The sequence below is a fragment of the Haematobia irritans genome, chromosome 3 (genome assembly GCF_050003625.1).
Source record: "Haematobia irritans isolate KBUSLIRL chromosome 3, ASM5000362v1, whole genome shotgun sequence".
Lineage (NCBI taxonomy): Eukaryota > Metazoa > Arthropoda > Insecta > Diptera > Muscidae > Haematobia > Haematobia irritans.
Genome location: NC_134399.1, coordinates 43,548,876 through 43,563,227, shown reverse-complemented (window position 1 = coordinate 43,563,227; position 14,352 = coordinate 43,548,876). Strand labels below are relative to the sequence as shown.

Here is a 14,352-nt window from a genome sequence, read left to right as displayed (position 1 = left end):
TAACTTAATTGTCGTAGATCCTTCTAGCGTTGTCAAAGAATGTTCTGGCGTTGCCAGAATATTGTAGTGCAGCCAGAATGTTCTCGTATTGCCAGACCGTCATATATAAAAGCGCTCGCATGCTGCTAACCAGTCAGTCTTAATTAAAGCGTCAAACGAATAACATCAGTGTGAACGAATTGTAAAGTGAAGTCATAGTAAATAAATTGTAGATTAACGTTATTTAAAAGAAAAGTGTTTTAATTGTCGGGTAATTAAAAACGCCTAAATATAAAAACGTAACAGTATATATCTTAGGTTAAACAGCGTTGGGAACTACAATATGTAGACTACGTTAAAAAAACAATTTGATATATGTACAGTTTGTCAAGAAAGTGTTTTGACAATGGGATAAAAATTATGTTTTGTTCCAAAATTAAATATAATGAAATTTTAAAAAAATATTTTATTATGTATTTTGCAAAGTATACATACGTACACAGAATTAAAAATTTAATAAAATATTTAATATTTCAATTATTTCTAGAATTTCAAATAGTTGGCAATGTCAAAAGACTTTCTTGACATACTGTATATAAAAAAGCAACACAAAACAAGTATATACGGCCGTAAGTTCAGCCAAGCCGAACTTATGTACCCTCCACCATGGATTGCGTAGAAACTTCTACTGAAGCCGATGGCAAGGTATCTTAAAACTTCCTTACACCGTAATATATACTACATAGTCCATACGTGGTATATTATAAACTAAAAAAGGTCGATTAAATACGTATATAATTAAGTTTAAAGTTTCTACAGAAATAAAATTTTGACAAAATAAAATTTTCACAAAATTTTCTATAGAAGTAAAATTTTGACAAAATTTTCTATAGAAATAAAATTTGGAAAAAAAATTCTATAGAAATACAAATTTGACAAAATTTTCTATATAAATAAAATTTTGACAAAATTTTCTATAGAAATAACATTTTGACAATGTTTTCTATAACAATAAAATGTTGGTAGATTATTTTTGGCTCGAGTGGCAACTATGGTTATGAACCGATATGGGCCAATTTTTGTGTGATTGGGGATCGGCTATATATAACTATAGACCGATAAGGACCAATTTTGGCATGGTTATTAGCGGCCTTATACTAACACCACGTTGCAAATTTCAACCGGATCGGATGAATTTTGCTCCTCCAAGAGGCTCCGGAAGACAAATCTGGGGATCGATTTATATGGGGGCTATATATAATTATGGACCGATATGGACCAATTTTTGCATGGTTTTTGGAGATCATATACTAACACCACGTACCAAATTTCAACCGGATCGGATGAATTTTGCTCCTCTAAGAGGCTCCGGAGGTCAAATCTGGGGATCGGCTTATATGGGGGCTATATATAATTATGGGTCGATGTGGACCAATTTTTGCATGGTCATTAGAGAACATATACCAACACCATGTACCAAATTTCAGCCGAATCGGATGAAATTTGCTTCCCTTAGAGGCTCCGCAAGTCGGGGATCCGCAAATCGGGGGATCGGTTTATATGGGGGCTATATATAATTATGGACCAATGTGGACCAAGTTTTGCATGGTTGTTAGAGACCATATACTAACGCCATGTACCAAATTTCAGCCGGATCGGATGAAAGTTGCTTCTCTTAGAGCAATCACAAACCAAATTTGGCGGTCCGTTTATATGGGGGCTATACGTAAAAGTGGACCGATATCGCCCATTTGCAATACCATCCGACCTACATCAATAACAACTACTTGTGCCAAGTTTCAAGTCGATAGCTTGTTTCGTTCGGAAGTTAGCGTGATTTCAACAGGCGGACGGACATGCTCAGATCGACTCAGAATTTCACACGACCCAGAATATATATACTTTATGGGGTCTTAGAGCAATATTTCGATGTGTTACAAACGGAATGACAAAGTTAATATACCCCCATCCTATGGTGGAGGGTATAAAAATTTAATTCATAATTAGGAATTGATTACTACTCGCAAGTTCTTCAAGTTTTCTGAAGTGCCGGCCACCAGACTACAACACCATATAGCATTATAGGTCTAACTACTGCAGTGTATAGCCAATGCACAATTTTTGGTTTTAGTCCCCACTTTTTCCCTATTGCCTTTTTGCACGAGTACAAAGCTACCGTGGCTTTTCTCGCCCTCTCTTCAATATTAAGCCTAAAATTCAGCTTCCTGTCCAAAATAACGCCAAGGTATTTTGCACACTCACCAAAGGGAATTTCAGTACCCCCTAAGGAAATGGGCCTAACCGTGGGAGTTTTGCGATCTTTGCAGTACATGACTAGTTCTGTCTTTGCTGGATTTACACCAAGACCATTATCTTTCGCCCATTTCTCAGTCATCCGGAGAGCTCTCTGTATAATATCTCTGATTGTGGATGGGAATTTTCCCCTGACTGCTAGCGCCACATCATCTGCGTATGCCACCACTTTTATCCTTTCTAGGGTAACCAGAAGGTTATTTATAGCAACATTCCAAAGAAGAGGTGATAGAACTCCTCCTTGGGGATTGCCTCTGTTCACATACCTTTGTATGTTTTCTTGCCCTAGTGTGGCTGAAATACGCCTCTTTATTAGAAGTTCGTCTAACAGCCTATCCAGTGAGTGTTGCATTTCACTCACTTTCTGTTGAGTGTTGCAAACGGAATGGCGCACTTATACCCCAACACCATTCTATGTTGGTGGGTGTCAAAATACGTGCGACTAGAGGCGGTACAAAATTTTAAATAATTGCATGGAACGGGTGCAGGACCGGGTGCAGGACCTGCGGATTGGTAACTGTAGCTATGCATCACGGTGTGAAAGGCAAAGGTAGCTTCTGCCACATCTTCTGCTTCTCGTATTTAAAATGATTTTATGAAAAATTTGGAGCGACAAACTCTGGTGTAATCGATCAATTGAAATGGAAAACGAATGACTAAAAGTATCAGCTGACTTTCCATTTAGGGTCGATACCAACGTTGGGCGCTTTTACTTCACAATGAGACCTAAATACATACGTAAGTTGAATCAAAAACGTACGAAGATGAAGGAATTAAAACTGTACGTTCCTTTTGCTAAAAATTGTTCTAAATCTAATGTTATCAGTACATTTGAGAATGAGAACAAATGAGCAAAAATAAAATGTACAGAGTTCGTCTCGCGATGCACTTACAGAAGCATCCAAAAAGAAGAATAGCAGCAGCAAAAAAAAAAAAAAAATACTGCTCAATTGCCAGCCTTTGTGAGTTCAAAAAGGAAATATTGAAATTTGGTGATGGACCTATTCAATACAATTTCAATTTCTATGTCCCTAGACCTATTTATGCGAATGGTCTAGGGACATAGAAGGCTGACATTTTTAGACCACCAAACATCACACAGTGGTTCCAAATCGCTACATTCTTTCTGTCGTAAAATTTGTTTTTATATATTTTCCAATCTTTTTTTGTTTGTTTCTTATAGAACACCAAAAAAGATACGTTTTAAACTTTTATCGGTTATTTTGGCCAAATAGTGTATGAGTTCTTCTCATCCAAAAACCTTCAATTTTTATAAATGAAAAAAAAATTGTTTTGTAAAATTCTCATCTTTTCCAAAAAGCCCCATGTGTCCACTAATTAACTTAGAAGGTTTCAACATTATACCGGTAAACATCTAAGAAATATGCAAATGACCAAAAAATAATGTTTTTTAACCTATGTCCACACTTTGGGGATTTTTCTCGATAACAAAAAACGAAGCCCTCTATAATACCTTTCCAACGATATATTATACGTTAGCCTTTGCTTAGTAAAATGTGCCAAAAGCTTGCATTAAACCTCGCCAAATCGGGTGAAATAGCTAAATCTGAACCGATTTAAATCAAACTTACCACACTTGACGATACTATCAAATATACCCTATGTGCAAAATTTGAAGTAAATCAGAGAAAAATCCTGGCTTCTGGAGCCATGTAAGTGCAAATCGGCCGTAAGATATATATGGGGGCTATATTTAAATCTGAACCGATTTCAACTTAACTCGGTATCCATCGCTAGAATGCTAATTCTGCTACCTGTGCAAAATTTCAAGTAAATCGGAGTGAAACTGTGGTCTCGGAGTGAAAATTTAGTTCCCGTTGGTCATGTAAGTATAAATCGGACAATAGATATATATCTAGCTATCTAAATCTGAACCGATTTCCACCAAAACTCTGGCTTCTGGGTCCATAATGCAGTAACATCGGATTTTGTATGGGCCCAGAAGCCAGAGTTTTACTTATATTTGCTTGAAATTTTGCACGAGAAGTTTTCCTATATTGGAATATAGAATTTTGGAAGAATTGTAGTTAATAAAAGTTAAAAAAAAAAAAACAAGTATAAACGGCCGTAAGTTCGGCCAGGCCGAATCTTATGTACCCTCCACCATGGATTGCGTAGAAACTTCTACGAAAGACTGTTATACACAATCGAATTACTTGGGTTGTGGTATCTTAAAACTTCTTAACATCGTTTTCTAAATTGTGAGTTAGTCCATACGTGGTATATATTAGACAAAAAAGGTATGTATAGGTAAGTCTACAAATAATTACGAATCGATATGGACTTTTTGCACGATACGCAGAGAGCCAGAATTGAAATATGGGGGTCGCTTATATGGGGGCTATATACAATTATGATATGGACCAATTTTTGTGTGATTCGGGATCGATTTTCTGAGGGCTATATATAACTTTAGACCGATATGGACCTAGTAGGCATGGTTGTTAACGACCATATACTAGCACAACGTACCAAATTTCAACTCACTCGGATGAAATTTGCTCCTCCAAGAGACTCCAAAATCAAATCTCGGGATCGGTTTATATGGGGGCTATATATGATTATGGACTGATATGGACCACTTTTGGCATGGTTGTTAAATATACGATCACCACGTACCAAATTTCAAGCAGATCGGATGAATTTTGCTTCTCCAAAAGGCACCGGAGGTCAAATCTGGGGATCGGTTAATATGGGAGCTATATATAATTATGGGCTGATAGGAACCAATTCCTGCATGGTTGTTGGATACCATATACTAACATCACGTACCAAATTTCAACCGAATGGGAAGAATTTTGCTCTTCCAAGAGGCTGCGGAGGTCAAATCTGGTGATCGGTTTATATGGGGGCTATATATAATTATGGACCGATGTGGACCAATTTTTGCATGGTTGTTAGAGACCATATACTAACACCATGTACCAAATTTCAGCCGGATCGGATGAAATTTGCTTCTCTTAAAGGCCTCGCAAGCCAAATCGGAGGATCGGTTTATATGGGGGCTATATATAATTATGGACCGATGTGGACCAATTTTTGCATGGTTATTAGAGACCATATACTAACACCATATACCAAATTTCAGCCGGATCGGATGAAATTTGCTTCTCTTAGAGGCCTCGAAAGCCATATTTGGGGGTCCGTTTATATGGGGGCTATACGTAAATGTGGACCGATGTGGCCCATTTGCAATACCATCCGACCTACATCAATAACAACTACTTGTGCCAAGTTTCAAGTCGATAGCTTGTTTCGTTCGGAAGTTAGCGTTATTTCAACAGACGGAAGGACGGACGGACATGCTAAGATCGACTCAGAATTTCACCACGACCCAGAATATATATACTTTATTGGGTCTTACAGCAATATTTCCATGTGTTACAAACTGAATGACAAAATTAATATACCCCCATCCTATGGTGGAGGGTATAAAAATAAATAAATAAAATCCTTTAAAAACAAGTATATACGGCCGTAAGTTCGGCCAGGCCGAATCTTAAATACCCACCACCATGAATCAGATATTAGCGTTTCCTTTGAAATTCACATCGGTCCATAATTATATATAGCCCCCATATAAACCGATCACCAGATTTGACCTCCGGAGCCTCTTGGAAGACCAAAATTCATCTGATTCAGTTGAAATTTGGTACGTGGTGTTTATATATGACGTCAAACACCCACGTAAAAATTGGTCGAAAGCGGTCAATAATTATATATAGGCCCCATATAAACCGATCCCCAGATTTGACCTCCGGAGCCCCTTCATCTGATTCGGTTGAAATTTGGTACGTGATGCTAGTATATGGTATCCAACAACCATGCAGGAATTGGTTCATATCAGTCCATAATTATATATAGCCCCCCATATAAACTGATCCCCTGATATGACCTCCGGTGCCTTTTGGAGAAGCAAAATTCATCCGATCTGGTTGAAATTTGGTACGTGGTGGTAGTATATGATATTTAACAACCATGCCAAAAGTGGTCCATATCAGTCCATAATTATATATAGCCCCCATATAAACCAATACCGAGATTTGGTTTTGGAGCCTCTTGGTGGAGCAAATTCATCCGAGTCAGATGAAATTTGGTACATTGTGCTAGTATATGGCCGTTAACAACCATGCCTAACTAGGTTCATATCGGTATATAGTTATATATAGCCCTCAGATAAATTGATCCCCAATCACACAAAAATTGGTCCATATCAAGTTCATAATTCTATATAGCCCCCATATAAGCGACCCCCATATTTCAATTCTGGCTCTCTACGTACCGTGCAAAAGTCCATATCGATTCGTAATTATTTGTATACTTACCTATACATAACTTTTTTGTCTAATATATACCATGTATGGACTAACTCACAATTTAGAAAATTTAAGAAGTTTTAAGATACCACAACCCAAGTAATTCGATCGTGGATGACAGTCTTTCGTAGAAGTTTCTACGCAATCCATGGTGGAGGGTACTTAAGATTCGGCCTGGCCGAACTTGAACCTGGTTTTTTATTTATTTAACTCATATTACAACTAAGTCGAAATGGCCATTTACGGTTACAGGGATACTCAAAATAAAGAATTACATTAAATTTACTTAAAAAAAATTATAAAAATAATTAGGACTACAATCAAGGACTGCAAAAACTTGACATATAATTACACTTTAATACTAAGTATATATCTTACTACTATATGCACCCTCAAAAAAATCGCTTATCTAACATATGTTCCAAACATATTTTGCAGGAAGCACATATATTATTGGATACTGCCGAAACATTAATATGTTTGTTTTATGTGAACATATTATATGTTTGGAAGCATTTTTAGCCCAAAAATATTATATGCTTGGAAGAAATTTCCCCAAAGAAGATTGTGCTCATTCCCTAACATAATTTTCACTTCCACGAAATTTTTAGTTCTTGGTACCTTTTTCTGTAATACAAATAATGTTGAAGAAATTATTCAATTTCATAATTTTTTTAAATTTTACCTTTCGCCTGGACGGAAAATTGAACCGAGGACCAAACAGTTTGTAAGCCAACACACTATCCACTGGGTTACGTAGCAGTTATAGTCACCAGTAGACAATTATCGTTATAAGCATAGTTTGCAGCGCCCACGAGCCCATGCAAACATAACATTATTTAAAAGAAACATACATGTGTTGGCAACGTGGAGCAGTGGTTAGCATGTCTGCCTTGCATGCAAAGGGTCGTGGGTTCAATTCCTGTTCCGACCGAACCAATTTTTTTTTTTGTAATTTAGAAATTAATACTATATTAAATTTTTATAATGAAACTTCGAAATGTGGGTTATTAAAAATTTACAGTCAGAAACAGTGCTTGATATAAACGAAATGGACTGAGCTTTTGAATAAAATATTATAATTTTTTTGCAAAAATAATTTTATAACAAAAAACTGTTTTTGGTATAAAAGTTTGAAATTTTGGAAGAAAATCAAAAACTCTAACAAAAGAAGTGTATAAACATACATAAATAATTTTATAATGAACACATAAATTTATTTAGGCGTAAACCGTTTTTTACTAGCATTTAATACCATTTTAAATGCCTTTAAAACTTATCGTGTTTTGTACTCAATTTCATTTTTACCTTTAAGGCCGTTAAAAAATGTGTGTCCATAATGCCAAAATGATAAACAAAACACTTGTCCACACATACATAAAATTCTCCTCTCAAGGCGAAAACACATGCTAAAATCTCTATGCTCTTGGTTCCGAATGTATATTCTCTTTACTTCGAATACTCATTCTAATATTCAAATTAAATAATATTTAGACTTAAGCGTATCAAATTTTTGGCCTTATCATAAAGCAGCTTTCCGAAACAACATGCAACCGTTTCACAGAAATTGTAAACATATATATGTTTACTCGAAATTTGTAAATTTATATACGTTTACATTCACACATATTATTTTTATAAAACATTCATGCCCCAAACATAATATAATTTAACATATTAACATATGTGTCTCAAACATTTAGTGTTAGTTTAGGAACATTACATGTTGGCACTTAAATATATTGTGTTTAAAAATTGTGCCCGAAACACATCTTGTTTATATCGGAACATATGAAAAACATATTTTTCTAACAGTGTGTAGACTACGTTACAAAAATAATTTGATATATAATATAAAAATTTAGGAATTGATTACTACTCTCAAATGCCTACAAACGCAGATTATTAACCAATAAATTTAATTATTTGCAACTAAAAATTTAATATTTTAAATAATATATATTTTTATGTTAACAATTTTTAATCCTCGAACTTATATATTTGAGTTATTTTATATTTGATTTCTAATTTTTGTTTTATATTTAATAAAAACTAACTAGGACTGCATAAACTTGACATATAGTTACACCTTAATATAAAGTATTGTTACGAATTTGATAATTATAGATTTAATTTTATTTAAATTAGTTTCCGTTAATTTAAAATTTCAAATTGTAACGATAAAATTTCGCTATCACTTGTTGGAATCATCTATTCATTTTCGAGTACATTCCTAAATTTCTTTTATGTTCTTTTGTTTGCTTATTTTCATATCGAAATGTTAGTTCTTACTCTCTCATAGAATAACAACCCCTTTGCTTTGTTATTTTGCATTCTCATTTCATTTCATTTCATCTCATTGTCTATTGTCATTGTTGTTGTAGTAATGCGAGCATATATCTATGTGAGTGTATATGTGTTTGGCAGCCACCAGATGAATAACTTAATTGTCGTAGATCCTTCTAGCGTTGTCAAAGAATGTTCTGGCGTTGCCAGAATATTGTAGTGCAGCCAGAATGTTCTCGTATTGCCAGACCGTCATATATAAAAGCGCTCGCATGCTGCTAACCAGTCAGTCTTAATTAAAGCGTCAAACGAATAACATCAGTGTGAACGAATTGTAAAGTGAAGTCATAGTAAATAAATTGTAGATTAACGTTATTTAAAAGAAAAGTGTTTTAATTGTCGGGTAATTAAAAACGCCTAAATATAAAAACGTAACAGTATATATCTTAGGTTAAACAGCGTTGGGAACTACAATATGTAGACTACGTTAAAAAAACAATTTGATATATGTACAGTTTGTCAAGAAAGTGTTTTGACAATGGGATAAAAATTATGTTTTGTTCCAAAATTAAATATAATGAAATTTTAAAAAAAATATTTTATTATGTATTTTGCAAAGTATACATACGTACACAGAATTAAAAATTTAATAAAATATTTAATATTTCAATTATTTCTAGAATTTCAAATAGTTGGCAATGTCAAAAGACTTTCTTGACATACTGTATATAAAAAAGCAACACAAAACAAGTATATACGGCCGTAAGTTCAGCCAAGCCGAACTTATGTACCCTCCACCATGGATTGCGTAGAAACTTCTACTGAAGCCGATGGCAAGGTATCTTAAAACTTCCTAACACCGTAATATATACTACATAGTCCATACGTGGTATATTATAAACTAAAAAAGGTCGATTAAATACGTATATAATTAAGTTTAAAGTTTCTACAGAAATAAAATTTTGACAAAATAAAATTTTCACAAAATTTTCTATAGAAGTAAAATTTTGACAAAATTTTCTATAGAAATAAAATTTGGAAAAAAAATTCTATAGAAATACAAATTTGACAAAATTTTCTATATAAATAAAATTTTGACAAAATTTTCTATAGAAATAACATTTTGACAATGTTTTCTATAACAATAAAATGTTGGTAGATTATTTTTGGCTCGAGTGGCAACTATGGTTATGAACCGATATGGGCCAATTTTTGTGTGATTGGGGATCGGCTATATATAACTATAGACCGATAAGGACCAATTTTGGCATGGTTATTAGCGGCCTTATACTAACACCACGTTGCAAATTTCAACCGGATCGGATGAATTTTGCTCCTCCAAGAGGCTCCGGAAGACAAATCTGGGGATCGATTTATATGGGGGCTATATATAATTATGGACCGATATGGACCAATTTTTGCATGGTTTTTGGAGATCATATACTAACACCACGTACCAAATTTCAACCGGATCGGATGAATTTTGCTCCTCTAAGAGGCTCCGGAGGTCAAATCTGGGGATCGGCTTATATGGGGGCTATATATAATTATGGGTCGATGTGGACCAATTTTTGCATGGTCATTAGAGAACATATACCAACACCATGTACCAAATTTCAGCCGAATCGGATGAAATTTGCTTCCCTTAGAGGCTCCGCAAGTCGGGGATCCGCAAATCGGGGGATCGGTTTATATGGGGGCTATATATAATTATGGACCAATGTGGACCAAGTTTTGCATGGTTGTTAGAGACCATATACTAACGCCATGTACCAAATTTCAGCCGGATCGGATGAAAGTTGCTTCTCTTAGAGCAATCACAAACCAAATTTGGCGGTCCGTTTATATGGGGGCTATACGTAAAAGTGGACCGATATCGCCCATTTGCAATACCATCCGACCTACATCAATAACAACTACTTGTGCCAAGTTTCAAGTCGATAGCTTGTTTCGTTCGGAAGTTAGCGTGATTTCAACAGGCGGACGGACATGCTCAGATCGACTCAGAATTTCACACGACCCAGAATATATATACTTTATGGGGTCTTAGAGCAATATTTCGATGTGTTACAAACGGAATGACAAAGTTAATATACCCCCATCCTATGGTGGAGGGTATAAAAATTTAATTCATAATTAGGAATTGATTACTACTCGCAAGTTCTTCAAGTTCTCTCCAGCAAAGCAAACATCATCGAAATCGACAGCTAAATCAAAATTTGATACCCCCGCGGTGACTAAATTTCATCGCCTACAGGTCAGGTCGTGGACTCACTAGGGACTCACAAACTTACAAACTTAGAGATAAACACCTCAGCTGTCACACAGAGAAATATTTTGATATCTTTATTCGTTCAAAAGTTGCAGAATTATTTCCAAAAAAGCGATTTGGAACCACTGTGCATCGTTTGGATATATGTCTTTTACAGAATGTAAGCACATTATATAGCGCAAATTAGATTTAATAAATAAATGTTTAAATTTTACCTTTTTCTGTAATGCAAACAATTTAGTAGAAATTATTCGATTTTATCAATTTTTTAAACTTTACCTTTCGCCTGGACAAAGCCAACAGACAATTGTCGATATAGCCATCAACGCAAATAGTCAAACAGTTATGTATATTTATATAGCATAGTTTTCGGCACCCACAAGCCGATTAAAGAAAGTTTATTTAACAGAAACGTACATTTAGTTGGTCACCGTGGAGCAATTTAAAATAAATTAGAATTACTTTTTTATTGCGAAAATAAGAATTTTGTAACAAAAAATTTTTTGGTGATAAAAGTTTGAAATATTCGAGGTATTTCGCAAAACTCTAAAAAATAAAAAAATAACAAAAATAAAAATGTTTTCAAGCACAAAGCGCATTAAATTGCGTTCAAAGACAACAACCTTCTATAGTGACAAACGATTCTTACAAACTATACAACTTTTAGAAAGAACCAAAACGGAAATATTATAATTTTTCATTATATTCCAACATTTGTCGTACTATTTCGAAAGGGATGTGTGGCACTATATTACAAAGTGGTTGTCTCAAATTCTAGCTATTTTTCATTCATTTTGGTGTATAAGAGTTGTTTGCGATATGGAATTTGGAATATTTTGGGTTAACCGATCGGCATCAAATTGGGTATAAGGTAGCAGGAATTCAGTTCAGTGTTAGATATATTTCATATACATATATCCTCTACGGGCTCAATGTGGCGATATTATCCTCATTCTATGACCGGTCATTAGCACCATAATATCTGATATAAAATATAGCTGCAAGATAATATGTCCAATCATTTCCGCCGTGATCATATTCGTCAGGAGAAATAAGCTAAATTTCTACTGATCTTATCTTAAAATTCGAGAAAAATAGTCCTCCGCTGAAAAGCAGTATTGCAATTAAAATGATGTACAGTTTTCTTTTGCAGTAACGTATGATATAGTCAACATCCTCCATATTTAGCTCTGCTTTTCTTATTCTTGTTAAGAATATAGTATCGACCTTTAGAAAACTGGTCTGACTTTTCAAATATTTTAATTTATTGTTGTTGTTTTTTGATTTCAGCTTAAAAGCATGCATTGACTAATTCTTTTCATTCTTTTACTTGCAGCATACTCTCTAGGTATCTCTTTCTAAACACATATATGTTTATAGGCTACTTCTAAATTAATATATGTTTGCATCATACCATAATATATTTACAAAAATTGTATGCCCCAACCATAATACGTTCTAACATAATAACATATATGTTCCAAACATGTTAAGCTAGTTTATTAACATTATATGATTGCACTTAAAAAAAAATGTGTTAAAAATGTGAGTTCCAAACATATAATTTTTACACCCAAACAGTCCTTTTCGTCCATGTAGGAACCGTTAATTTAATCAACACATCCACATTTTCTTTTTCTACTTAATGATTGTGAATTAAAAATCGATAAATGCAGGAATTGGTATTGCATTGAAAAGTAGTAGTACTCTAGAAATGTATGTCAATAATATGAGGTCATTAAAAGATGGGACTGAATTCCTCTCGACTGCAAGGAAAAATAATATTTACAAATTTTAGGGAAACCTACTCATTGTATATACCTCCAATACAAAGATTTGCCAAGCTTTCCCTTCGATTGCGCAAAGGACGTGATATGGGACACAGGCTTCCCGGATCCCCATGGAAAAAGTCCACTTGAAGATCTTCGCGTCGTCGATATGGATGATAGTTACATATCAGTATATAACCTTGAACTATTCTGTGCGAGCAAATTTCAAAAGTGGTTTCAATAGATATATATGACTTCATGTTGACCTACTTATTGAACGCACATCCAAAATGTGTCGTCAGAGGTGAGGCAAGGTGAGTGAAATTATTTTCACTAACAATGTGACCAACCTTGTTTTGCAAGCGAATGTTGAACTCAACCGTAGGCGGCTTCATTGAATCCTTTTCCATGTACCAAGATCGAAGCGCATTCTCAATCAACAGATTAGGATAGTGGATTTTCTTCTGTACATAACGATTCTGAGCAACGTGATGGTAAGAGCTTTTGAAAGAACCGGAGAAATGGGAATGTTGTTCGTGAACACCACTTTGTTGAGTGAGCATAGCACATTGATCTGTTTCATACGGCCTACAAGATTCAAGGTAATGCATAGCCATTGTAGCCAATTCATCCTGCCAAACCATTTCCACCATATTCGCCACCATCATACGTTCAGCAATTCGATTCCGTAATCCATTGTGACCCATAATAAGAATTTTTTTCATCTCCAGGTTTTGCGCTTCAGAAATGGGCGATTTTGTCAAAAGACAACTATCGTTTAGGTTGCGCTTATTTGAAAGCTTTGTGAAATAATATACAAGATTTGTAATTGCTTAGTGGCACATTAAAAAAATGAAAACAAGAAAAAAACACTTACACAGAGCGTATGAGGTTGTCCATAACAGTGCATTTGGCAAAAATCGTTAGGAAATATCGAATTATCCGCAACTCCTGCGATATAACGAAGACAACTGCTTAAAAATAAAATATAAGTAATGGGTGTATTGACAGACATAATGGGAATTTTTGTGAAAATATTCGAAACATATGACTATTGAAACAATCATGTTGAAATAATATCACCTATAGGTGATATTTTTTATAATTATATTATAATCATTATGGTAATAGGGATGTCAAACCCAGAACTAGACTTTTTGGTTAATTGACATTTCCTTCTAGACTTTCATAAAAGGCATGGCCGAATTATGCGTAAATATATCCATAGTGATATAACACTTATTTGCGTGTATTTCTTATGGGGCTGGCGGCGTTAAAATCTATTCTAATTCCTTGGCGGAAAATGGTATAGTGTTGCCATCGCTTCTCAAGTTTTTGAACTCACTGCTAAGCATTGTTTTTGAAATAACTCAACAAATAACAAGACGCTACATGT

General features: G+C 34.5%; 1 protein-coding gene across 1 annotated transcript; it reads right to left on the bottom strand.

Moving 5' to 3' along the window:
• Window positions 1-12,661: 12,661 nt before the first annotated feature.
• On the bottom strand, window positions 12,662-13,991 carry LOC142229954 (venom allergen 5-like). The gene is made up of 4 exons (XM_075300553.1): window positions 13,834-13,991; window positions 13,227-13,756; window positions 13,009-13,166; window positions 12,662-12,953 (listed from the first exon to the last, which is right to left on the bottom strand). The coding sequence occupies exons 1-4, from the start codon at window positions 13,969-13,971 to the stop codon at window positions 12,844-12,846; spliced, it is 936 nt and encodes a 311-aa protein (XP_075156668.1). The 5' UTR covers window positions 13,972-13,991; the 3' UTR covers window positions 12,662-12,843.
• Window positions 13,992-14,352: the final 361 nt, after the last annotated feature.